General features: G+C 43.3%; 1 protein-coding gene across 2 annotated transcripts in view; it reads right to left on the bottom strand.

Annotated features, from left to right (window-relative positions):
- Positions 1–50: 50 nt before the first annotated feature.
- The window catches only part of LOC143767371 (uncharacterized), a 39,047-nt gene continuing 12,058 nt past the window's right edge, over positions 51–27,039 (bottom strand). Inside the window, exons 2-7 of one of the 2 annotated variants that reach the window (XM_077255659.1) lie at positions 19,336–19,485; positions 19,047–19,223; positions 18,840–18,963; positions 18,664–18,761; positions 17,567–17,657; positions 51–3,432 (exon numbers count right to left, since the gene is read on the bottom strand). In XM_077255659.1, the coding sequence (XP_077111774.1) occupies positions 2,258–3,432; positions 17,567–17,657; positions 18,664–18,761; positions 18,840–18,963; positions 19,047–19,223; positions 19,336–19,392 (1,722 nt within the window). In that variant the 5' untranslated portion in view covers positions 19,393–19,485 and the 3' untranslated portion in view covers positions 51–2,257. The remainder of the gene's footprint in view (positions 3,433–17,566; positions 17,658–18,663; positions 18,762–18,839; positions 18,964–19,046; positions 19,224–19,335; positions 19,486–27,039) is intronic. The other variant, XM_077255660.1, reaches the window with a different exon arrangement.

The raw sequence follows: 27,039 nt of genomic DNA, 5'->3' as shown, positions 1-27,039 counted from the left end.
CTGACCCCCGTCACATGATCAGGGGTCAGCGGTGCATTGCCATAACAACCAGAGGTCTCCTTGAGACCTCTATGGTTGTTGATGGCCGATTGCTTTGAGCGCCTCCCTGTGGTCGGCGGTCAAAGCAACCCAGCATTTTTGCTACATAGAGGTGATCTGTGCTTCACCTCTATGTAGCAGAGGCGATCGTGTAGTGCATGCTTCTAGCCTCCTATGGAGGCTATTGAAGCATGCCAAAAATTTTTAAAAAAAGTGTTTAAAAATATAAAAAAAAAAAAAATATATAAAAGTTCAAATCACCCCCCTTTCGCCCCAATCAAAATAAAACAATTAAAAAAAAAAAACCATACACATATTTGGTATCGCCGCGTTCAGAATCGCCCGATCTATAAATAAAAACAAGGGATTAACCTGACCGCTAAATGGCGTAGCGAGAAAAAAAATCAAACCGCCCAAATTACGTTTTTTTTTGGTCGCCACGACATTGCATTAAAATGCAATAACGGGCAATCAATAGAACGGATCTACACTAAAATGGTATCATTAAAAATGCCAGCTTGGTACGCAAAAAATAAGCCCTCACCTGACCCCAGATCACGAAAATTGGAGACGCTACGGGTATCGGAAAATCGCACAATTTGTTTTTGTTTTTTTTTAGCAAACTTTGGAATTTTTTTTCACCACTTAGATAAAAAATAACCTAGACATGTTAGGTGTCTATGACCTCGTAATGACCTGGAGAATCATAATGGCAGGTTAGTTTTAGCATTTGGTGAACCTAGCAAAAAAGCCAAACAAAAAACCAGTGTGAGATTGCAGTATTTTTGCAATTTCATCACACTTGGAATTTTTTCCCGTTTTCTGTTACACAGCATGGTAAAACCAATGAAGTCGTTCAAAAGTACATCTCGTCCCGCAAAAAATAAGCCCTCACATGGCCATATTGACGGAAAAATAAAAAAGTTATGGTTCTGGGAAGGAGGGGAGCGAAAAACGAAAAAGCTCTGGGGGTGAAGGGGTTAAATAATAGGGGCAGAAATGGTGTAGAAATTCTGCAATATCAAAAGCTCATCATGGGAACGTAGTGTTAATGTTAGTTTTGCATACATTGTTCATGTATAGGTGAATCATTTATAAACAAATTGCTTTTCCATGACAAATAATCATTAATATTTGAATACATTTACTAAGCATAATCTAGTAGTCTAAATTGTTTTCTCTTTTAGGTGAGTCGCCCGTCTGGGCAGTGGGGTCCTGTTGCAATTAAAGGGGTGGTCACGGTGGCAGTGACACGGTCCGTGGCCCTGGGCGCCCAAGTAAAAGGGATGGTCTTTAAAGGGGTTGTAGAAATAATGAAAGTTTGTGACGCCACCTGTGGTTCTCGGTCAGAGGTGATGGTGCTGCAGCAAAGATGGTGTCGCTTCCCACAGGTGAAGCGGTGTCTCCAGGGCTCTCAGTGTATTTGGCAGGGATGGAGAATGCCGGCAAATAAATGGAGGACACATGGTTGCAGTCTTTACCTTGTTTACTGGTGTTAAGCAGCCTCATTCCAGGGTACCGGCAACAGGTATAGATGGAGTCCAGGTAGCCTGAAGACAAGTGGAAGTCCCCTTGGCAGGTCAGTTTGGGAGCCTTCCACTATGCGCTAGTCTATAGTCCCTTGCTGCCTGTAGCTGTCTAACAAGGTCCTCTTTCTTCCCCTGTCCAGGGACAGTACCTGCACGGTAGGCAACTTGAGCTGTTTCTTTGGGGTCTCTGTCCAGTGACATTGGACTCTGATTGCTGCTGTACCTCAGGTATTATGTGGGCAAGTCCCTTTTAGTTTCCTATCCTCCGGTTCTGCCGTGGGACCTGTAGTTCTTCATGACCTCGGGCTCCCGGTGCCTGGTTTCTGCGCTCAGTTTAGAGAGGCCCAGTCGCAGCCTTTCTCTAGCTTTTAATTCCTTCTGTACTCCTTCACTGTCTGCTACCAACTGTCACCTGTCTTCACCAGACTAACTGCCTCCTCCTCCAGACCAGGATGTTTATAGGGAAGTTCCCCTTGAACCGGTTTAGAACTCCCCCTTCTGGCCTGGAGTCAGAATGTGTTGCATGTAAGGTTACCTGCCAAAGGGATTCCTACTGTCTCCAGGCATGGCGTTACCCTCCCCGAGAGGAAGGCAATTCCACTGTGGTACCTGAACTCCTGGGGTGCCACATAGGCAGGATAACTTGTATTTTTTTCTTGCATAGCAATACAATTATAATAACAAATTGGCTACTTCCCTGTGTGTTTTTTATGATGTCTAACAAGATCTAATTTCTTATTAAAACCTTTTCCACATTCTGAACATGGGTAAGGCTTCTCCCCTGTGTGATTTCTCTGATGTCTAACAAGATCTGACTTTTTCATAAAACCTTTTTCACATTCTGAACAAGAAAATGGTTTCTCCCCTGTGTGAATTTTCATATGTGTATCGAGATGTGATTTTTGAACAAAACTTTTCCCACACTCTGAACATGAAAATGCTGTTTTCTTTGTGTGACTTTTCTGATGTGTAACAAGGTTGCGTTTCGCATTAAAACATTTTTCACATTCTAAACATTGATATGGCTTCTCTCCTGTGTGAATTCTCTGATGGCTGACAAGTTCTGATTTCCTGCTAAAACATTTACAACATTCTGAACATGAAAATGGCTTCTCACCTGTGTGAATTCTTTGATGTCTAACAAGAATTGACTTTGTCATACAACCTATTCCACATTCTGAACATGAAAATGGCTTCTCCCTTGTGTGACTTATCTGATGTGTAACAAGTTCTGATGTACTGTTAAAACATTTCCCACATTCTGAACATGAAAATGGCTTCTCCCCTGTGTGAAATCTCTGATGGATAACAAGTTCTGATTTCCTTTTAAAAGATTTACAACATTCTGAACAGGAAAATGGCTTCTCCCCTGTGTGTGTTCTGTGATGTCTAGTAAGATCTGAATTCTTGACAAAACGTCTTCCACATTCTGAACATGAAAATGGCTTCTCTCCTGTGTGAATCTTCAGATGTTGCGCAAGATGCGATTTCTGAAAAAAACATTTCTCACATTCTGAACATGAAAATGGTTTCTCCCCTGTGTGACTCCTCATATGTAGTGCAAGATGTGATTTATGAACAAAACATTTCCCACATACTGAGCATAATAAAGGATCCACCACTACATGAGCGTTCGTATGTTCAACAGCTATTCCTTGACTATTCTTTTGCACATTGGTCATTGATGGAGCAGTAGAAAGTAACCACTGAAAAGAATCAGATGCTAAGTCTTTACTGTGAAGGGTCTGAGGTGCATTTAGGATAATGGAATGTTCTTGACGATTATCTGTTATGTTACCATGTCCATTTGATGCAAAATCTAAAAATATCAGATATCCCTCTGAGCTTCTGGAATAGTTATCTGCTAAGAAAAAAAGTGATTGTTATTTAAAAATAACAGTGCCTTGAAATTAAATTATTATTTATATTATACACTTCTCAACACTGAAATTGCAACATCAAGAAGGAAAAGTCATGGAATCATGAAAATTGTCAAATCCATAGATATGTTAATAGTATGCAATTGAAGAAAAAATTAAACAATATTTTCAAAACAGCTTGTTTTGTTTATGCTCGCGTATGAGGGCTATGCACAGAAAAACATGCAGATATGGCCTGATACAGGATAGATATATATCTTGGTACCGTGTTAGCCAGTGGATAGAAAAATATGTAGAATTGAGAGACCTAAGTGGTTGATACCTTTTAACCCCTTAATCCCATATGACGTACTATCCCGTCGAGGTGGGGTGGGCCTTAATTCCCACCGACGGGATAGTACGTCATATGCGATCGTTTGCGCTCACGGGGGGAGCGCGGCCGATCGCGGCCGGGTGTCAGCTGACTATCGCAGCTGACATCCGGCACTATGTGCCAGGAGCGGTCACGGACCGCCCCCGGCACATTAACCCCCGGCACACTGCGATCAAACATGATCACAGTGTTCCGGCGGTATAGGGAAGCATCGCGCAGGGAGGGGGCTCCCTGCGGGCTTCCCTGAGACCCCCGGAGCAAGGCGATGTGATCGCGTTGCTCCGAGCGTCTCTTATCTCCTATCTCTGCAGGCCCCGGATCCAAAATGGCCGCGGAGCTGCATCCGGGTCCTGCAGGGACTACTTCCGGGTCCAGTGCAGGCGCTAGTAAGCCTGCAGCGCTGTCAGTCAGATCGCTGATCTGACAGAGTGCTGTGCAAACTGTCAGATCAGCGATCTGTGATGTCCCCCCTGGGACAAAGTAAAAAAGTAGAAACAAAAAATTCCACATCTGTAAAAAAAAAAAAAAATCCTAAATAAAGAAAAAAATATATATATTATTCCCATAAATACATTTCTTTATCTAAATAAAAAAGAACAATAAAAGTACACATATTTAGTATCGCCGCGTCCGTAATGACCCAACCTATAAAACTGTCCTACTAGTTAACCCCTTCAGTGAACACCGTAAGAAAAAAAAAAAAACGATCAAAAAAAACGCTTTATTATCATACCGCTGAACAAAAAGTGGAATAACACGCAATCAAAAATATGGATATAAATAACCATGGTACCGCTGAAAATGTCATCTTGTCCCGCAAAAAACAAGCCACCATACAGCATCATCAGCAAAAAAATAAAAAAGTTATAGTCCTCAGAATAAAGCGATGCCAAAATAATTATTTTTTCTATAAAATAGCTTTTATCGTAAAAAAGCGCCAAAACATAAAAAAATGATATAAATGAGATATCGCTGTAATCGTACTGACCCAATGAATAAAAATGCTTTATCAATTTTACCAAACGTGGAACGGTATAAACGCCTCCCCCAAAAGAAATTCATGAATAGCTGGTTTTTGGTCATTCTGCCTCACAAAATCGGAATTAAAAGCGATCAAAAAATGTCATGTGCCCGAAAATGTTACCAATAAAAACGTCAACTCATCCCGCAAAAAACAAGACCTCACATGACTCTGTGGACCAACATATGAAAAAATTATAGGTCTCAAAATGTGGAGACGCAAAAACTTTTTTGCTATAAAAAGCATCTTTTAGTGTGTGACAGCTGCCAATCATAAAAATCCGATATAAAAAAAGCTATAAAAGTAAATCAAACCCCCCTTCATCACCCCCTTAGTTAGGTAAAAATAATAAAATTAAAAAAATGTATTTATTTCCATTTTCCCATTAGGATTAGGGCTAGGGTTAGGGTTAGGGCTAGGGCTAGGGTTAAGGTTGGGGCTAGGGTTGGAGCTAAAGTTAGGATTAGGGTTGGGGCTAAAATTAGGGTTGGGGCTAAAGTTAGGGTTTGGATTACATTTACGGTTATGATTAGGGTTAGGGGAGTGTTAGGGTTAGGGGTGTGGTTAGGGTTACCGTTGGGATTAGGGTTAGGGGTGTGTTTGGATTAGGGTTTCAGGTAGAATTGGGGAGTTTCCACTGTTCAGGCACATCAGGGGCTCTCCAAACGCGACATGGCGTCAGATCTCAATTCCAGCCAATTCTGCGCTGAAAAAGTAAAACAGTGCTCCTTCCCTTCCGAGCTCTCCCGTGCGCCCAAACAGGGGTTTACCCCAACATATGGGGTATCAGCGTACTCGGGACAAATTGGACAACTTTTGGGGTCCAAGTTCTCTTGTTATCCTTGGGAAAATAAAAATTTGGGGGGCTAAAAATCATTTTTGTGGGAAAAAAAAGGATTTTTTATTTTCAAGGCTCTGCATTATAAACTTCTGTGAAGCACTTGGTGGGTCAAAGTGCTCACCACACATCTAGATAAGTTCCTTAGGGGGTCTACTTTCCAAAATGGTGTCACTTGTGGGGGGTTTCAATGTTTACGCACATCAGGGGCTCTCCAAACGCAACACGGCGTCCCATCTCAATTCCAGTCAATTTTGCATTGAAAAGTAAAATGGCGCTCCTTTCCTTCCGAGCTCTGCCATGTGCCCAAACAGTGGTTTACCCCCACATATGGGGTATCAGCGTACTCAGGACAAATTGTACAACAGCTTTTGGGGTCCATTTTCTCCTGTTACCCTTGGTAAAATAAAACAAATTGGAGCTGAAATAAATTTTGTGTGAAAAAAGTTAAATGTTCATTTTTATTTAAACATTCCTATAATTCCTGTGAAACACCTGAAGGGTTAATAAACTTCTTGAATGTGGTTTTGAGCACCTTGAGGGGTGCAGTTTTTAGAATGGTGTCACACTTGGGTATTTTCTATCATATAGACCCCTCAAAATGACTTCAAATGAGATGTGGTCCCTAAAAAAATGGTGTTGTAAAAATGAGAAATTGCTGGTTAACTTTTAACCCTTATAACTCCCTAACAAAAAAAAAATGTTGGTTCCAAAATTGTGCTGATGTAAAGTAGACATGTGGGAAATGTTACTTATTAAGTATTTTGTGTGACATATCTCTGTGATTTAAAGGCATAAAAATTCAAAGTTGGAAAATTGCTAAATTTTCAAAATTTTCCATTTTTATCACAAATAAACGCAAGTTATATCGAATAAATTTTACCACTATCATGAAGTATAATATGTCACGAGAAAACAATGTCAGAATCACCAGGATCCGTTAAAGCGTTCCAGAGTTATAACCTCATAAAGAGACAGTGGTCAGAATTGTAAAAATTGGCCCGGTCATTAACGTGCAAACCACCCTTGGGGCTTAAGGGGTTAATGGCTAACTGAAAAGATGGTGACAAATTGAAAGCTTTCGAGACTACTCAGGTCTCTTCATCAGGCATAGACTAAAAGAAATTCTGAAGAATCACAAATTTATGCACAACACAGCACAGAAAAATGCCATAGACAAGACAGGTGACATGAAGCAGAATTACTATTATGTGAGTGATAAACAGTTATGTCCATAAATATTGGAGGAGTTCATAGATAAGGAAAGTTTTATTGTCCCCTGATTGAGGTCTGGTTCTGTTAAGATGACCCCACATGGTCTGAGGAGCAAATTTCTCAGTTAATGTAACAAGACTTAAATCCATGCGACACATTCATTCCTGCACTGAGAATGTCAAAGGTCATCATCAGCTTATATTCCCAGACTCCTCTGTCTCTCTTAGATTTGAAATTACCTTTTAATACAAGTAATTTCATGTCCATAATGTTATGATTGGGGAGACAAATGTATTGCCACAGGTAGATCCATTCTTTTTTCTCTTATTGTATGGCGATGAGAGTTCATCCTTGTTCTCAGATTCTGCCCTGTCTCCCCTACATACAGACCCCCAGTTGGATATTTAGAACAAATAATTAAGTACACCACATTAGAGGTGACGCAGCTGATAGTAGGATACTACCTATCAGCTGACACCAGTGACTAGAGGTAAACGTTAAAACTGCGATCACAGCTGCACGCTCACGCTGTCTTTTGACTGACCGGTGATGATTTTACCGCCGAACAGAAGCGATATTTGCTGCACTTTCATGAACCAGAACCTGGTACCCGAACCCGAACTGTTTGTAACTGTTGGGCAGAACCCACCGGATCCAAACATCCAGGTGTTCGCCCATCTCTAGTTGTCTCCCATCAAGAATATTTACGATGACTCGGCAATTGCACAGGAGGCTGCTAGCAGCGGACCTTGATGATTTGCCCAAATGCATTTAGAGTGGTAGAACATTCCTTAGGCAACTATTAGTAACCTCACTGATAGCAGACAAGATATGGATGTGTAAGGATTTCTGCATGTGGCATCCTTAATCGACACTGAATAAATCGAGATTTTGTAATATTTTGTTTTCAGTTTTTCATCACTTGTAGATCATTACCATGTCTATTAATGCTGCAATTTTCAGAAATACATGATTTTTAATTCTTGGTGTTGAAATTTCAATGTTATACATTTTATGACATTACCATGCACCATACAATTCAATTATGAGTCCATTAACACAGTAAGCAACAAAGCAGGGATTATTAGATTATCTCAGGCCACCAGGTTACGTTGCTTCAATTTTTCACTTTTGCTGCAGCCATCTTCTCTGTAAGTTCATGTTTCACTTTGCCTGTCATCCATTGTTTTCAGTTACATGATCAGTGCAAAATCATAATGGGGAGTGGATTCCAGTGCTATTCGGTGGTGTCTGTTTTATACACTCTCTGACAGCTACATGCAGTCTACCAAAGAGCAAGATGTCACGATTTCCACTCTGTTTCTGTCTTTTTGTTACTTTGTATTGGAGCTGTCAGTCTGTGCTGGGTCTGTGATGCAAACACCTGTGTTCATTTTCCTTAATCAGGCTTCTACTTAAGCATGTTTGACACTGGAGGAAGGACCTATCGTACACTTGCTGTTGCCTGTGAAACATTGATCCCTCTGTGCTCGGTGCCTGACCCTGCTTGACTTGATTCTTTTCCCGGACTCTGACCCTTTGCTTGTGACCTGACTTTGCTTGTGCCTGCTCCCTATATATGTTTTGTCTCTCTAGCTTTTCCTGACCTCAGCTTGTGTATTGGACTTCGTCTCTGACATCCCTTTGTCGTACTGCGCCATTTCCTGGACTTGACTTTGGATTGTTTGACCTCCCTTTACTCACAGGATGTAGTATATATATATTTACTGCCGTGACTCGCATCACACAAGACACATGTAATGAGCAATATGGTCATGTACAAACCATGACTTTGGAGCAATAGTATAGATTTGTACAGTCGTTGCTAAGTTTTGATATCTGCACAATTTTGTTTTTCACAAACTTTGCTGCTTCAGTGTTTTTCGATCTTGTTATGGTTGCTAAAGTACATTGATCAGCATTTCATAACGGTTTAAACTTGTAATAATTACATCAAGTTTATGCAAAAGCTCAGTATTCATGGTGTTGACCCTTATATTTCCAGTATTCTGCATTTGTTTTCCTGGCAGCTGGATATCAGGTTGTAGGCCAAATCCTAACTGATGACTACCGTTCTTATCTAATCAGTGCTTGGTGTTTACCACAATTTCTGTGTTTTTGGTTGTCCACCCGCTTTTGAGGATTGATCACAGGTTTTCAATGGGATTGTGATCTTGGGAGTTTCCTTGTCATGGACCCAAAATTTCAATGTTTTGTTCAACGAGCCACTAATCAATCGTTTTTGTCTTGTGACCTGGTCTCCATCATGCTGGAAAAAGCATTGATGGTTCATCAACAAAATTGCTCCTGGATGGTTGGAAGAAGTTGCTCTTGGAGGATTTTCAGGTCCAATTCTTTATTCATGGTAGTATTCTAAGGTAAAATTTTGTGCGAGACCCCTCCACGGATGAAGAGCAATAACACACATGAATGGTCTCAGGATGCATTACCGTTGGAATGACACAGGACTCATGATAGTGTTCGCCTATTCTTCTCCGAACAATCATTCTTCCAGATGTCCCAAAAATTCTGAAGGGGGTTTCATCAGAAAAAATAGTTTTACCCCATCCTCTGCAGTCCACTGCAGTCCAATTCTCCCTGCATAGGCTGTCCTGGTTATAGGACCATGATATTGCGTGTAGTATAAGGCAGTTCTTGAACCCGACCGTGATGCACATCTACAGATGCACACGGATCCAAACAAGTCTGCTTTTTTTATTGTAAATTTTGAATGCACCATATTTTTCAGACTGTAAGATGCACCAGACCATAAGACACCCCCCCAAATTTTCAGAAGAAAAATAGGGAAAAAATTAATGCATTAAATGAGGGTCCGACTTACAATCCGAATTCAGCTTACCGGGGTATAGGGTGTGATCGGGAGCGCTGGAGTGGGGTCACAGGAGGTATTCGGTGGTCTGGGGATGATCTGACTCATCCCAGGCTGGTGCATCAGGTTCGGTGGTGTGGGGGCTCCACCATTTTGTGAAAGCCTGGAGCCCAAACACATCCATCCCAGGCTGGTGCGTGGCAGTTTTGGAGGTTATCAGTGGTGCAGGGGCTCCACTAACATTTTTGAAAGCCCGGAACCCCCTGAACTTCCATTGCTGTAATGCTGTGGTCTCCAGGAAAATGGCTGCCGGAGGCGGCGCATATGCAGAATGATATCTCGGCACCGAGATCTCGTCTCTTGACATCTCAATCTACACATGAGTCGCCTCCGGCAGCCATTTTCCTAGAGACCAACGCATAACAGCAATGGAAGTGTGGGGGCTCCAGGCTTTCACAAAATGTCGGCGGAGCCCCCGCACCACCGAGCGTCTCCGAAACTGCCACGCATCAGCCTGGGATGAGATTCCTGGTAAGTACATCTGGACTATAAGAGGCACACCCCCATTTTCCTCCAAAATTGTTTAGGTAGAAAGTGTGTATTATAGTCCGAAAAATACGGTAACTGAAACAAATTTTCATAACCCACACTTATGAAATGCAAGGTCTCCGACAGGGAGATTTCTGAAGCACTTTGTGGAAATTTGATGTAAATGTAGATAATAGCTTTAGGCAGGAATAGGAACACATTTAAGAGTGCAGTGTGACCTTTCCCTGAGTTATTGTGTCTGACTACATTTACCTATTTACCTCATTGCACTGAATAGATTAGTCAGGGACACGTGTGCACACCTTTTTCATGTAACACCCAGAGAGACAACTAGGCACACAGCACTTCAGAATGAGAACGTAGCATAAGGCCTCAATCAGACAGCTTCTTTTTTTTTTTGGTCATATGTGAAAAAATGTGGGGGGTTTTCATTATGTTGGAACAACTTTTGGGTCCATGTGTCACTTTTTATAATTCGTGTATTATACTTTTTTCTTATATGTTAAATACAAAAAGAGATTTTTCAAACCTTCTCATATCAACTGCTCAGTGAAGGATAGACAGTGCCCAGACGACACATGGATGGCATTTGAGTGTTTTGAGTTTATTCACAGACCCATTCACATTAATGAGAACATGTCATCCTCGAATCAGATAAAAAAATGGACAGACTTAGACTGTGTTCACACTTGGGAGTTTTGTCAGTTTCATTGTAGGAACAGACAAAAAAGAATTCATGATCGAAACCGATCTGCTGCAAAACTGATGCAAATGACAGGAGAGTGGCCCCATGGATTATTATGGGGTCCATTGGAGTTCCAATATATGTCCTTTTTTAGAATAGAAAACTAAAGTTCTGCATAATGCACTTTTTTGGAATTCTAAAAATTGACCTGGAAAACATGGATATTATTTACTGGTAATGTGTTTTTTTTGTAACCCATGACGGCACCATGAGAGAGGGGATCTGCCCTTCAAGACAAAAAGGGCAACTCCTCTCTCCACATCATTTGGTTTACAGAGCACGAGAGGGAACTCCCAGGTTAGTGTACACACCTAAATCATACATCTATATTCCCATTCATCCTTAACATCCACCAACACCAAAAAAGGGTGTATGAACAAAAGCAAAGATCCACTGATTAAAGAGTGCTTAAAAAGGGAGGGAATATAAGGGTGCCATCATGGGTTGTAAAAAAAACACATTGCCGGTAAGTAATATCTGTGTTTTTCAGTCACCCATGACAGCATCACGAGAGAATTACAGAGAATTATTTTTCTCTTACGGAGGGACCATAGCTTGTAGAACCCTTCTCCCAAACGTGAGGTCAGAGGAAGCACATAGATCCAGTCTATAGTGTTTATAGAAGGTGGATGGAGAGGACCATGTGGTCGCCTTACAAATCTGATTGATGGAGACATCCGTCTTCTCTGCCCAGGATGCCGCCACGGCTCTTGTGGAATGGGCCTTCAAACCTTCTGGGATGGCCCTACCTGCACTGACATAAGCTAGCTTAAGAGCCTCTCTGACCCATCTTGCTAAGGTCCCTTTGGATCCCTTAAGACCTCTTCTAGAACCCTGGAACGATACAAAAAGGGCCAACAGTCTCCTCCATGGTTCTGTAACCTCTAAATACCAAAGCCAACCTCTCCTAACATTTAGGTTGTGTAATTTATCTTCCTTAGGATTGCTAGGGTTAGAACAGAAAGATGGTATTATAATCTCCTGTGACTTGTGAAATTTTGTAATGACCTTAGGGAAATATAAGGGGGTCTAAACTCGAAACAACCCAATCCTCCAGAACTTGAGTGTAAGAGGGATCTGCTGACAAAGCGTGGATGCTGCTTATTATGCGGGCTGATGTAAGGGCTACTAGCAGAGATGTTTTTCGTAAGAGTATCCTATCTGAGGCAGAAGGTAAGGACTCAAATGGGCCTTCTGTTAATGCTGTCAAAATGAGATTTAAGTCCCAAAGAGGGGCTCTACAGGCAGGAATTGATCTAGCTCTACTACAGGCTTTGATGAACCTGGTGATCCATCTATTATCTGCCAGGTCACAACAGGTATAGCACCCCTAGGGCTGAGACATGCACCTTAAGGGTGCTAACTGAAAGACTGAGCTCTAGCCCTTTCTGAAGGAACTCCAGGATAAATGTTAAAAGGGATCTCCCCCACCAGATCCAACCCTGAGGAGAATAAGAATTTCTTCAAGGTCCTCCCATAGATCCGTAGATTGTGGTTACCGGCTTTCTACTGCTAAGAATTGTAGAAACTAACCTAGCCAAAAATCCCTTTTTTTAAGATCAACCTCTCAAATTCCAGGTTGTTAAATGCAGCCCAGACAGCAGAGGATGGAGAAAAGGTCTCTGGGACAGAAGATTCTGGTCCTCCCGGAGAACCTACGAATCCGAGATTGACATTGTTTTCAGCCAAAAGAACCACTGCCTCTTTGGCCAAAAGGGAGCTATGAGGATAATTCTTGCTTCGACTTCCCTGATCTTTATCAAGACTGATGGGATGAGACACACCGGGGGACAAGCATAAAGTAATCCGAGGGTCCATTTCATCCTGAAGGCGTCCACCATGTGAGGGTTCTCTCCTGTGTCCAAAGAGCAGAATTTCCGGACCGGATCGAAGGAGGAAATGTTAGCCTATTCGAACAACTGGGAACAACTGAGAGCTCCTAGTAGTGGGGAGGGCATTAAACGAGCTGCTGCCTTTTCTGCGGGGTCCCCATGTGAGGAGCTCTCAGTTGTTCTCAGTTGTTCGAATAGGCTAACATTTCCTCCTTCGATCAGGTAGCCTGTACCTAATAGTAGTCAAGGTGGGCTCCCCACCCCCTGGGACTGGCATCCATTGTAACCACCCTGGATACATTATTTACCCCGGGAACTCCTCTGGGTGCTAAATTTAATCCTAGCCACCATTGGCGAGAATGGATCACTGCCCAAGGAAGGATCAGCCTGCCTTCCAACCATCCCTGCAACATCACTTCCTTCTTTAGGACACATCACTCTAGATCTCGAGAATGAACTGTGCCCATTTCACAGCTGGAATACAGGCGGTCAGAGAACCCAGCAAAGACATCACTTTCCTGAGGGACATTTCCGGCTTCACCACTGCAGATGAAATGAGGCTTCTGATATTCTTTTCTTTCTCTTCTGGGAGGTGGCATTCTTGTCTTACCGAATCTATTACTAGACCCAGGGAGACCTGTGATGTTAATGGTTGTAGCATGGAATTTTTGAGATTCATACGCCACCCTAACCTTTCTAAGGAATGAGTCCCCCACAATCAGGAAGTCGTCCAGATATGGCACCACCAGTATGTCCTTTTCCCAGAGATGAGCTGTTACCTCTGATATTTTTGTAAATATCCAGGGACCTATTGCTAGCTCAAAGGGGAGTGCCATGTATTGGAAGTGTCTGGTTTCTGATTATATTTGCACTGCTACTCTGAGGAATCTACGATACTGGGTGTAAATTGGTAGAAGAGAACCTTCACTTTTTTAATCAGAAATAAGGGGGAGTAGAACCTATTTTTTATTTCCCCTGAAGGAACTTCTTCCAACACGATTCTCCTTGAGTGCCAGGACCTCGCTTTCCAGCACCAGTTGTTTGTGCGGGGACGGCTGCGTAGGGGTTTCGATGTATCTTTCCCGCAGGGAGGAATGGAATCTTAGTTTTAGGCCTGATCGTAGGATGTGAAGGATCCAGGCACTGGAAGAAATTCTTTCCCAAGTCGGGAGGAAAAGAGAAAGCATTCCCCCCACCCGGGAAGTCGAATCATTGAGGGTTTTTATTGGCTTCCTGGGAGGGTCTCATGAAGAAGAAACCCCTGCCTCCCCTAGATGGTTCTTCCAGCTTATCCCGATCTTTGGATAGCTTCTTGAGGGCATAATGTCCCTTCTGAAAGGATCACCGAAATTATGGAAAGTGGTTTTGGGGAAACCCTGTCTGATGTCCCCAGCTTTATCTAGCATTTCCTAGAGGGCAGGCCCAAGCAGGAATTGACCATCACAGGTGAGAGTACAGTTTAACTTTTGCCTGCCTGTCCCCTGGCCAACACTTTAGCCAGACCGCCCTACGACCCGCATTAGACAGCGCATTTGATCTGGCTGCCAACTTAGCCGAGTCTGCACAAGCAGGAATACTGCTGCCCCTTTAATGGTTGAGATCGAGGCTAGGATGGTATACCTTGGGACCTTTTGCTCCAATTGATCTTCCAAGTTATCTAGCCAAAATCTGAGATCTGGCTGTGCAAGCTGCCACAATCGCTGATCTTAGGGCACCTGCGGAGGACTCCCATGCTGGTCTGTCAGTCTTTCTATTCAATGGGTCCTTTAGCAAACCCAGAATCTTCAAAAGGCAGGGAGCACCTCCTGGATATCTTGGATATTGCTACATCCAGCTTAAAGGCTTTCTCCCAAGAAGTAGCAGCTTTTTCTTCAAAAGGATATTTCATTTTAAAGGAAGCCATAAATGGCCCTTTTCTGTCTGGTCTATCCCACTCCCTCTAAATGAGGTTCTGCACCTGTTCATTCACTGAGAAAGTCTGGCGTTTTCTCTGCTCGAGACTCCCGAACATTAAGTCCTGAACTGACCTCTTGGATTTCTGGTTTACCAGAACCATTGTGGACCTTATGGACTTAAATAACTTATCTGTTTCCTCTAAGGAAAAACAATGTCAACTCTCCGCGTCACTGTCAGATGAGGTGGAACTTCGATCAGATTCTCACAGGCCCTCTTCGTCTGACCCTGCAGAATCATCCGGTGATGAAGGGGACATCCTAAATCTCTTTTTTCTCCTAATGCTCCTATCTTCTGAGTGGGCCAGTGAACTTACGGATCTCTGTACCGCCGTTTTAGTCAAGGATCTCAGGCTGGCAGCAAAATTAGGGGAATCCTCTGAAATAGTCTGGTCTATACATGTTTGACAAGGCTTTTTTGACCATATTCTTGACAGCCCCTGTCCACAGAGGGGGCACTCCCTATGTTTTGTCTTCCCAGTACACTTCCTAGGGACCTCCTATCTCCCGCCCCAGAACACAAAATAAAGGCAGAGAGAGATATGGAGAAAAAAATTAGAAAAAAAGACCATTAGCTTGCTGAACTTTCTTGTAGATGACTCACCACTCGAAAGCTTTAGGCTATGTGCACACTCTGCGGCGTGCTCTGCAGGTTCTCCCGCAGCGGAATTGATAAATCTGCAGGGCAAAACCGCTGCGGTTATCCCTGCAGATTTATCGCAGTTTGTTTTGCGATTTCCGCTGCGGGATTACTCCTATACTATTGATGCTGCATATGCAGCAATATGCAGCATCAATAGTAATGGTAAAAATAATAAAAATTGGTTATACTCACCCTCTGATGTCCGGATCTCCTCGGCGCTGCACGCGGCGCTCCGGTTCCAAAGATGCTGTGCCGAGAAGGACCTTCGTGACGTCACGGTCATGTGACCGCGGCATCATCACGGTCATGTGACCGCGACATCATCGCAGGTCCTGCTCGCACAGCAACCAGACCGGACAGCCGCATGCAGCGCTGAGAGGTGAGTATAGCATCATTTTTTATTTTAATTCTTTTTTTTTTTACACTCTTTATGCTTCCCAGGGCCTGGAGGAGAGTCTCCTCTCCTCCACCCCGGGTAGCAACCGCACATTATCCGCTTACTTCCCGCATCGTGGGCACAGCCCCATGCGGGAAGTTAGCGGTTCAATGCATTCCTATGGGTGCAGAATTGCTGCGATTCTGCACAAAGAAGTGACATGCTGCGGGTTGTAAACCGTTGCGTTTCTGCGCGGTTTTTCCCGCAGCATGTGTACTGCGGTTTGCGGTTTCCATAGGGTTTACATGTTAATGTAAACGCTATGGAAACTGCAGCTGGACCCGCAGCATCAAAATCGCAGCGGATCCGCGGTAAAAACCGCGAAGTGTGAACATGGCCTTATACGGGTACTGCATCAGGAAGCTGGATGATGTCCGAAAGGTCTCCCCTGGAGACTGCAGACTCCTCAATCCTACTAGAGCTGCGACGACTCCTGCTGTACCTCACATGCTGCCCAAATGACCCCCACTGCTGCTGCCTCTTGGATTTGCATGTGGCTGCTACGGTGCCTGCTTCCTATGGGGATGAGATGGGCGTCTCCTGTCCAGCTTTTACAGCTGCTGCTGTAGTGGTGGTTGCACAGGCTGCTCCAGTGGTTGCTGTACCTCCATCTTGCCCACATTTCTGCCTGCCGGAGGTCCCTTTACATACCATCGCCACGTAGGTGCCGCTGGCCAGCACGCAGCCACTTCTGGTACCTGACCCTAGAAGTCGTATGCAAGCGCGTCATTTGGACACGACCTCCGGGGGCTGCGCACTTCCGGTTCGTGCATCCGACGGGCATCAGCCTGGATCCTGCTGGTGCTCTGTATTACAATGCTCTCATGGCGCCCCCTGAGAAGCCCCCACCGATGTGAGGGTTACTGTACACCGCGTTTGCCGTGACGTTCTGCATCTGCAGCCATTCTCCATATTCTCTTCTCCCTGTTGCACTGTATGCTTTATGCCCCGGGGATACGTGGGTGATGGGTACCAGCAATAGTCTGAGCCCCGCTCACACTCGCTCAAGGAGGGCACCCCAGTGGGGCCTCCGTGGTGCTTGCAGCACACTCTGGTGTTGGCCACAGCAGAGCCCATCCTCTGCCAAACAACTGACCACCCCAGGGCCAATAATCATCTTCTTCTTTAACCACTGATTTCCTGAGGGTTTACCATCAAGGACAGGAAACCAACTGATGCCGAGAGAGGAGCCGACCTTTTTATCTTGAAGGTTTCCTATCCTTGAAGGGCAGATCCCCTCTCTCGTGGTGCTGTCATTCGTGACTGAAAAATATAACTACCAAATTTATGTACCAGTATATTATAGACTGTAAAGAATGCTACTGATGTTATAACACTGATAAAATGATCTTGGACAGAACAGTGCAGCCTGCGGCTCACTGGTAATGTTTCTGCCCTCAATATCAGGTCTGAGTTTGGAATCCCTGGAACTGACAAACATAAATTAAGACACATTCACTAACCACAGTGTCCAGTCTTAGGGTTGTGAACACAAAAGAATTACTTCTACAGAGAAGACCATGCAAAATAGTGTAACAAATTGTTTTTCTGTTTAAGCATTTCATCTGAACCCATAAAATCCACGCAAAAAAACTGTAAACAAACACAAAATTTGAACCCAAGACGGAAGCGGCCACTGAGAGTGGAATCTGTGACTTCTCTGCATTTAGTGGTCACTACTCACCTGTGCGGTTATCTGTAGGAATGACATCTTTACATCGCTCATCACCCCTCACATTTGCCTCTGTAGTATTAATATGGGTCAAATCTTTACCCTGAAAGAAATTGAAAAAAGTCACAGACAGATGGAGAGGTTGTTAGTAAGGATTTAGAAAAAAAAAAAGATCAAAAATTATCATGTCGATCACAAATGACATGACAGCAATAGTTATCACATAGCTGCAGGTCTCCTGTATAAATCCAACTTGTTGGCTCCTAATTCTAGCCAGCAGTCTCTATAACCAGAAAATTGTGTGAAGATCCAGACATCTAATGTCCATGATTAGCTTTATCCTCTCATGTCCACCAAGTATTAAACATACATCAAATGGCCACATTATTAGTGACATCTAGTAGAACATTGGAACTTCACAACCTCAGCAAATCATCCTGTCACAGATTCCACTAGATGATGAAATAGTTCTGCGTGAATATTGGTCCATGTCAATAGGACAGGTTCTAGTAGTTACCACAAATTAGATGGAGGCACGTGCATGCCCTAAACAACTAATTCTACATCCTCCCTAAGATGCTCTTTTGAATTAGGACCTGGGCAATATAAAGGTCGGGGGAAGTATTTTATGACTATACGACTCTTGTGGCATGGTGCATTGTCCTTCTACTGTAAGCTCTAGTGTAGAACATCCTGGAATCAGAGGACCCAGAATGTGCCATTAAAACATTCTCTGCACAATCACTCCACCTCCACCGGCCTCAAATGATGACACCTGATAAGAAGAAGACACGGATTCATGCTGAATGTGCCTAAAAAAACCTCATCAGATTAGCAGTGTTGGAAATTACCTTGACTTGTTCAAAGTTACTCAGATTGCTCGATTATCCCATTCTTGTGTGGATTCACACCAAAACAGATAATTTTATATTACTTCCTGCTGCATTTCAGGGTCACAAGACAAATTTCCACCCATGAAGAGGGACGTGTCTCTAATAAATTATCCATTGAGTGTATAATACTGGTAGATAAAAGAGAACTGAACACAAGACCATCACAGCCTTCTACACATAATAGGGAAGATTTCATGGCACCTTTTCATAATCTACCTGATGATGTTGAGAAACATTGGAATTTTCTTGTTTACAGTCCTGTGGAAGAAGAGGACGGGGACATCTCTCTGGTGTTGCCTTCTTACTGGATAGAACTGGAGAAAACACATACAGGGCTGAATTCATTCTTTACATACAGATATAGGCCGTGTGTATTTAGTCCTGTCTATTACCTGGTGATGTGAGGGGCTGGGGAACCTCCATCATAACGTCCTTGTACAGATCTTTGTGTCTTTCTAAAAACTCCCACTCCTCCGTGGAGAAATATATGGTGACATCCTGACACCTTATAGGAACCTGACACATACAATGGTACAGTCAACACCCCGATCCCTTCATGGCGTTACTGTATAATGTCCCAGCATTCCCAGCAGTGTCACCTCTCCAGTCAGCAGCTCAATCATCTTGTAGGCGAGTTCTAGGATCTTCTGGTCATTGATGTCCTCATGTATCAGGGGATGAGGTGAAGGCCCCATGATTGGGCCCAGGGGTCTTTCACATCCCTCAAACACAGGGGCCTGACAGCGCTCACTAGGGGTTTTCACTAATATGTAATCCTGGTTATGGAGAGACACATTAATAAATCTCACTAGACATTTCCTCACCTCTTCATTTCTGTTATTCCCATAAATGAGAATGATGTAATGTGACGTCATCAGAATCTCTCACCTCTCCAGTAAGCCAGAATAGAATCTCTAGGGTGAGGTCTATCATCTTCGCCGCCATCTTGACCCTGTCCCTAGCTATCCTTCACAGGTCAGTCAGGAAAATTCTCTTATATAGAAGATCTCCACTGAAACGATCTGATAATGTGGGGACCTGAATGGGGAGAAGATGACGATGTAACATCATAAAGATTCCATGTAAGAAATCTGCGGAGCTGTTACCGGCGTCACATGATCACTACATCCAGTTAGGGCCCCGTCCTGCCCCCCCATATAACACGCAATCCAATTATAGTCACATACAGAGATTTATCACAGAACATCTCCAAATCAGCACCAAAATCACAGAATAAATCTAAAAGGAAAATCTAAATTATCTGAAACTTTTTTGATATTCCATAAAAAGAAGACATAAAGTTATAAAGTGCAGGGAACATCCAGAGATCGGGATGGCAGAATCGGGGACGTCAGTAATAGAGATGAGCAAACTTGTTTGGAAAATGTTTGCCAATCTCAAATTCGGTATGAATGTAGCACATTCGCATTCGCATTCAGTTTCATGAGCGTTTCCACTAATGCTTTTGTTATTACTTTGGCTAGGATAGTGGTGATGTATGATGAGCGGGGGAGGGGGTTTGTAGAGGTTAGAGGAGCAAGTGAAGAAGTTAGAGGAGCGGCGCACTCTTTTTTTTTTTCCCTTAACGTTATGTGTGTTGATTCCAGCAGCCAATCAGGGCACAGAAACCATCCACAATGTCATGACAAAAGGTCTTCAGTGACTGGCTGCCAAAGTCACATGTCTCTGGCCATATAAAAAGCGGATATCTTGTTTTGCTGGTGCCCTTGTCTCAGTGTCACAGTGCAGAGATGTCACTCCTGCGCTAGTTCTGGTGCTGAAAATGAACTTGTCCTGTGTGAATTCGATCTCCCAGCATCGAATTAGATTGTGCAAAAACAGTGTGGCAGGAAGGAGCAAGACGTGTTTTGCAGGAGCTCCTATGGGCTGCAGCTATAAGGGAGAATTTGAGCCCTAATGTCCGGATTCTCGCCTCCCAAACTGCTCCCCCGGTTTACCAATTACCCAGAGAACATTCGGGGAATAACGCCGGGATCCCCGGACTTCATGGTGGAGTGAAGGGGAATCTCAGACTGAGGACGAGGGCTGGGACTGTTTGCAGCCGTCATCTTGGACACGAGGGAGAGCTTCCTCACCTCATGCCTCTGCTCCTGTCGGGCTCCTCAGTCGAGAACTTCGGCTAACCACGGGAACGTGCTTTGGGGAGGATATCCTCCGATGCCCCTATGGAGTCACTCGCCCTCATCAACATTTCTCCAGAGTCAGTGGGGTGTTCAGTGAGGTGCATGCTGCAGGCCCTGTGAGGCTCTGCAGTGTGAAGCAGCAGGCTCTCCGTCCCTGCTACACAAGGTGGTGCAGTACATGCCTTAAGGTACTGTTACACTAAACGACTTACCAACGATCACGACCAGCGATACGACCTGTCGCCGGCAGTAACAGCGGTGACGTCACCGCTGTGCTCTGCTTTACGGCCGGCGCTGACACAGTCAGTGCAGGGAAGCTCTCGGCAGCAGCGCATGCATATTAGCAGCGCTCTTGCCGAAAGCAGTTTTAACCCTGTGGACGCCGGGGGATGTGACAGACATCAGAATGTGAGTATGTTATATTTTTTTTTTTACTTTTACAATGATAACCAGGGTAAATATCGGGTTCCTAAGCGCGGCCCTGCGCTTAGTAACCCGATATTTACCCTGGTTACAAGTGAACACATCGCTGGATCGGCGTCACACACGCCGATCCAGCGATGACAGCAGGTGATCAGCGACCAAAAAAAGGTCCTGATCATTCCCATCGACCAACGATCTCCCAGCAGGGGCCTGATTGTTGGTCGCTGTCACACATAACGAGATCGTTAGCGGGATAGTTGCTACGTCACCAAAAGCGTGACGTTGCAACGATATCGTTAACGATATCGTTATGTGTGACTCAGCCTTTAGTCCTGTCAGCCCTGATCTTTATCTCTATCTCGCACTGCCTGGAACAGAGGAAAATTAGCTGGAGACAGATGCTAGATATCTGCCCCTCCCCCCTCTAAAGTCCTCACATTGTGCAACACTGGCACTGAAATATATACATGAGACTTGGTGAGGTGACAGTGTATTCTGGATATAAACTTTACAAGAGGCCAAAGTCTAGAGGAGACCCTTTGTGTTGGGGGTGGATTAGTGCACCCTTCAATTGGGCAGTTGGGGGGGTCTGCGGTGCATACGCACACTGGAGCTTCTGGATAATCTTTTTTTTTATTACACATACCATAATATACTTCAATACAAAAATACCCAGACTCATATTGTTCAGTATGCCAAGCAAGTGTCGCCTAGCTACCTACATACCACTCCATGCTCAATGTACTAAAAAAGGAGAAACAGGAGTTTGTGGTAAAAAAACTTGTAACAAATCTTTATTAACACAATCAAACATATATTAACAGACAAATTTTAAAAGATGAGATGAAAAAGGACACCAACGCAGGCAACGCTCAGTACCATGTTAAATACCCGTCCAAAAGAACTCAATCAAAATGTGTTACAAATAACTCCATCCAATGCAAAGTCCATCCACACACTCCCAATGTCTATGGAGGGAGGACGATAATCATTATGACATAGTGGCTAATGCACAATAATATACGGGAATCCATCTTCCATGCTGCCACCTAAGTACATATAGTCATAACATCAATGTATATCAAGTTGAATGGGGGGTAGCCTTACCCATACCGAGGCACACCACTGGACGCACCCCAACGCGCGTTTCACCGCTCTAAAGCCTTGCTTTCTCCCCTTGAAAACATACCTCCCTGACTCAATAGAGGTATGGCGGGAAATTTATAAAACTCATTATTTCAGCGTTCCTAGGGATAATAAACATAGAAGCCACCTTCACAGATGGCTTTTTACTTTAATAGGCCCTTGGGGGGGGGGGGGTGTAACAGGTTCCCTCTAACTATCCCGTTGTGATTCTGCTACTATCTAGTGTCCAGACACGATATTACGTCTGAAAATTTCTTGGACATACAGATGAATTACCCTGGAAATTTCCCTGTCTTCTAACATGGGATAACTAATGCTGCAAAATATGGGTCTGTGAGATTTCTGGTTCAGACGCCGACCATATGAATTCTAATCATCGCATATGTTTCATCTGGCCATCTGATTTTTGAGCGTTACACACCTTCAGATAATTCTATTTGCGTATATGGACCGCCATTTACTTCGCAGTGGGCAAAAACAGCCCGTTTCCTCCTGTCTTGTTGATGTTTCAAACATTCCCAAAATGGCTCCCACTTTTGATCAAGAGGATCAATCACCCCAAACTGAGGGTGGGGAGAAGTTGGGCCATCTCTTTAATCAATCTCACACCTCTATTTCAAAATGAAAGGGGAGATACTAATGAATCCTTCATATTTGGCAGCTGAGGTCACGGCCAAATTACTGCCGGAAATTAAAAATATTATTCAATCCACTGCTTAATACTGGATCTACAGGATAGACACGACGAGCAGGCTGAACAGCTGACTGAATTGGAAACGTGTGTGTTGAGCATTGAAGATGATATACGTGATGACCATGCCAAAGTGATAGCCATCGTCTGTGAAAACACAATATTGAGAGATTGTATCGATGACCTATGCAGTGTTCCCCAACTGCAGTCCTCAAGAGCCACCAACAGGTCAGGTTATCAGGATTTCCTTAGTATTGCCCAGGTGATGGACTCGTTGCCTGTGCAGGTTCTGTAATTATCACCTGAGCAATACTAAGCAAATCCTGATAACCTGATCTGTTGGTGGCTCTTGAGGACTGGAGTTAGGGAACACTGACCTAGAGAATCGCTCCCGTAGAAGCAATCTACGTTTAGTGGGACTATCGGAGTCATATTTATGGGATACCCTAAAGTCACTTTGTGAAGATGATGTTTCAAGGGATATAAATCTATCCGAGGGCAGAAGGGTGGAAAGAGTCCACAGAATTGGTCTTCCGCCATCTACCTCTGCAGATCGGGAAGCTTTAAAACCACGACAGGTCATCATGAAATTTCTGAATTTAAATGATAAAATGGTCATTATTCGTGCCTATGAACAGCTGAACCATCTGCTGATGATTAGTGATGAGCAAGCATACTCGTTACTCGAGATTTCCTGTGCATGCTCGGGTGATCTCCAAGTATTTGGATGTGCTCGGAGATTTAGTTTCTGTCGCCGTAGCCGTATGCGGCTTCTGGACAGCCTGAGTACATGTGGTGGTTGCCTGTTTGTTAGGAAATCCCTACATGTATTCAGGCTGTCTAGCAGCCGCAAATCATGCAGCTACGGCGACAGAAACTAAATCTCAGAGCACATCCGAATACTCGAAGATAACCCGAGCATGCTCAGGAAATCTCGAGTAACGAGTATGCTCGCTCATCACTACTGATGATACAAGGCCTTAAGATTTTACTCTTTGAAGACTATTCTATAGAAGTAACTAGAAAATGCAAAGTGTTAGCTCCATATGCACCAGGCTCTACAAGGAAAAAAATCTGCTTTCAGCTCCTCTACCCAGCGACTTTACGACTGAAAGATTCTGAGGGTGCTTTTCATGAATTCATATCACCTGACAAGCCAGAGGCTTTTGTAAACAGGCTTTTATGTTCTACAGCCAGCTCTAATCGAGCCCCTCAAGCTGCTGACGATTCTCAACGACCACGAACCTCAGAGGGTTCTACAAGAGTGACAAATAAAGAATAACAAAAACCTACCAAATATAAGAGAAAAAATGTTTCATTTTCTCTCTCAAACTAAGAATTCCTGTCAGATAACTCAGCCCATCAGGATGACTCTATGTTATTATGAGAATCAGCTAAAGTGGTACTTTAGGGGAAAATTTTGGCGTATACTTTTAGACATAAAAAAAGTTCTTAAGAAATATGGTGAACTATCTAATGAATTAAAACAAACTTATAAGAAATTCGTACTCGATCCGTCCCTCATAAATAAAAACCTCTGGACACAAAAACATAATCTAACCAATATGCAGATTTGAGGGAAAAATGTATTTATCTACATCAGAAGCTTGCTTTTATAGATTTGGAAATAAATTGGGGAGAATGATGGCTATTTTGCCTAAGAGGGTGAGAAAACCACAGGGAATCCTCCAACCGTAAAAAACACGAAGTTCACACTAAAAAAAACGTAAAAAACACGAAGTTCACACTAGGCCTAAAACAAATATCTGATAGCTGGGCAAAAAGTACTAAGTCTCCTTAATAATAGTTAAATTATCCAATTAAAGCTGGAGAAGAAGCAGCAATAACGCGAAACGCGCGTTGGGGGTTCCCACACGTGGTCTATCGGTACTGAATTTGCTCTAGGGTTCATATGTGTTTTTGACGTGATGGTTGCCTTACACTATTACAGTACAGTACTGTTATATTGCACTATTTTTGTACTTTAAAGTAATCTTTTTTAGTATGTACTTTACTGATATCGTAGCATGGTCATATACAATTAGTAAACAGTGCTTGGCACTCTCTGCAAAAGGCATATAAACAACTATAGGGAGGCATGTGAAGTAAGACGTGTGTTCTCAATCATTAATAGGATAATATACCTTGTGTATCACTAGATGACAGTATAATAATAAAAAATGACCATCTTATGCATTTTGTCTATGATTTTGAATAAATCATGAAATTAATTATAGAGACCTATGAATGCACACTGTCTTCTTTCTCTATATTAGTATTTTAACAATATATCCATATGGGTAAAAAGTATGTACAGTTCCGTGTTTACACACTGAGGGCAGCCCTTTGAGAAAAATTATGTATGAAAATTTTTTGTACTACTATTGATACCACTTCGTACCTGAATGTACCATGTGTTGTTAAATCGTGTACTACCTTATAATGTCTAGGTTTTAATTAATTGTTTTATAGAGTTCCCCAGCTTTTTTTTTTGATAGGATAATTTAACCCTAAAACAATTAATGATATTTTGGGTTCCTTACATAGACTAGTGATGAGCAAATATACTCGTTACGCAAGATTTCTCGAGCACGCTCGGGTATCCTCCGAGTATTTGTAAGTGCTCAGAGATTTAGTTTTTATGACCGCAGCTGAATGATTTACAGCTACTAGCCAGTATAAGTACATGTGGCGGTTGCCTGGTTGCTAGGGAATCCCCACATGTAATCAAGCTGGCTAAGAGATGTAAATCATAAGAGATGTAAATCATTCAGCTGAGGTGAGGAAAACGAAATCTCCGAGCACTAAAAAAATACTTGGAGGACCCCCTAGAATGCTCGGGAAATCTCGAGTAACGAGTATATTAGCTCATCACTAATAAAGACCGATATAAAAATGCGGAACAAGCTTCCTCCTCTTCAGAAACACTCCTAGAAAAGGTCAAATTGCCCTCTTTCACAGAAGAACAAAAGCTTAAACTGAATAAACCTATCTCTTTGGAAGAGGTCACCAATACAATTAAACAACTGAAACTAAAGGTACCGTCACACTAAACGATATCGCTAGCGATCCGTGACGTTGCAGCGTCCTCGCTAGCGATATCGTTTAGTTTGACACGCAGCAGCGATCAGGATCCTGCTGTGATGTCGCTGGTCGCTGAATAAAGTCCAGAACTTTATTTGGTCGTCCGATCGCCGTGTATCGTTGTGTTTGACAGCAAAAGCAACGATACCAGCGATGTTTTACACTGGTAACCAGGGTAAACATCGGGTTACCAAGCGCAGGGCCGCGCTTAGTAACCCGATGTTTACCCTGGTTACCAGCGTAAAAGTAAAAAGAACAAACAGTACATACTCACCCGGCGTCATACCTCCCCCAGCGTCTGCTTCCTGACACTGACTGAGCGCCGGCCCTAAAGTGAAAGTGAAAGCCGCTCTGCTGTTAGGGCCGGAGCTCAGTCAGTGTCAGGAAGCAGAAGCTGGGGGACGCTGGGTGAGTATGTACTGTTTGTTTTTTTTACTTTTACGCTGGTAACCAGGGTAAACATCGGGTTACTAAGCGCGGCCCTGCGCTTAGCAACCCGATGTTTACCCTGGTTACCCGGGGACCTCGGCATCGTTGGTCGCTGGAGAGCGGTCTGTATGACAGCTCTCCAGCGATCAAACAGCGACGCTGCAGCGATCAGCATCGTTGTCGCTATCGCTGCAGCGTCGCTTAATGTGACGGTACCTTAAATAAAGCCCCTGGCCCAGATGGCTACACAAACGAATTCTACAAGCATTTAGCTTCTGAAATTTCCCCATTCTTAGAAACGATTTTTAATAAATTATCTCAGGGAGATCCCATTTTTCCTTCCGCAAATATGGCCTACATAAAATTATTACTGAAACCAGACAAAGACCATATCCAAAATAATGGCCGATAGACTGGCTTCCATTTTACCTCACCTCATATCTCCTGTTCAGGCATGTTTTGTAAAAGGTGGCTCAGCCATATTGAACATCAGAAACATACTTCTGGAACTGGATAAGATTAATTCCTCATCTGATTTAAAAGGTTCCCCTGCGATCATCTCATTAGATGCAGAAAAGGCCTTCGATAACATTAGGTGGGAGTGGTTATATAGGGTTTTAACCAAAATATCTTTAGGCCTTCTTTAATTACATATCTAATTTATATTCATCTCCA

The sequence above is a fragment of the Ranitomeya variabilis genome, chromosome 4, assembly GCF_051348905.1.
Source record: "Ranitomeya variabilis isolate aRanVar5 chromosome 4, aRanVar5.hap1, whole genome shotgun sequence".
NCBI lineage: Eukaryota > Metazoa > Chordata > Amphibia > Anura > Dendrobatidae > Ranitomeya > Ranitomeya variabilis.
Note: the sequence above shows the minus strand (reverse complement) of the source record. Positions and strands in the feature narration are given on the sequence as shown.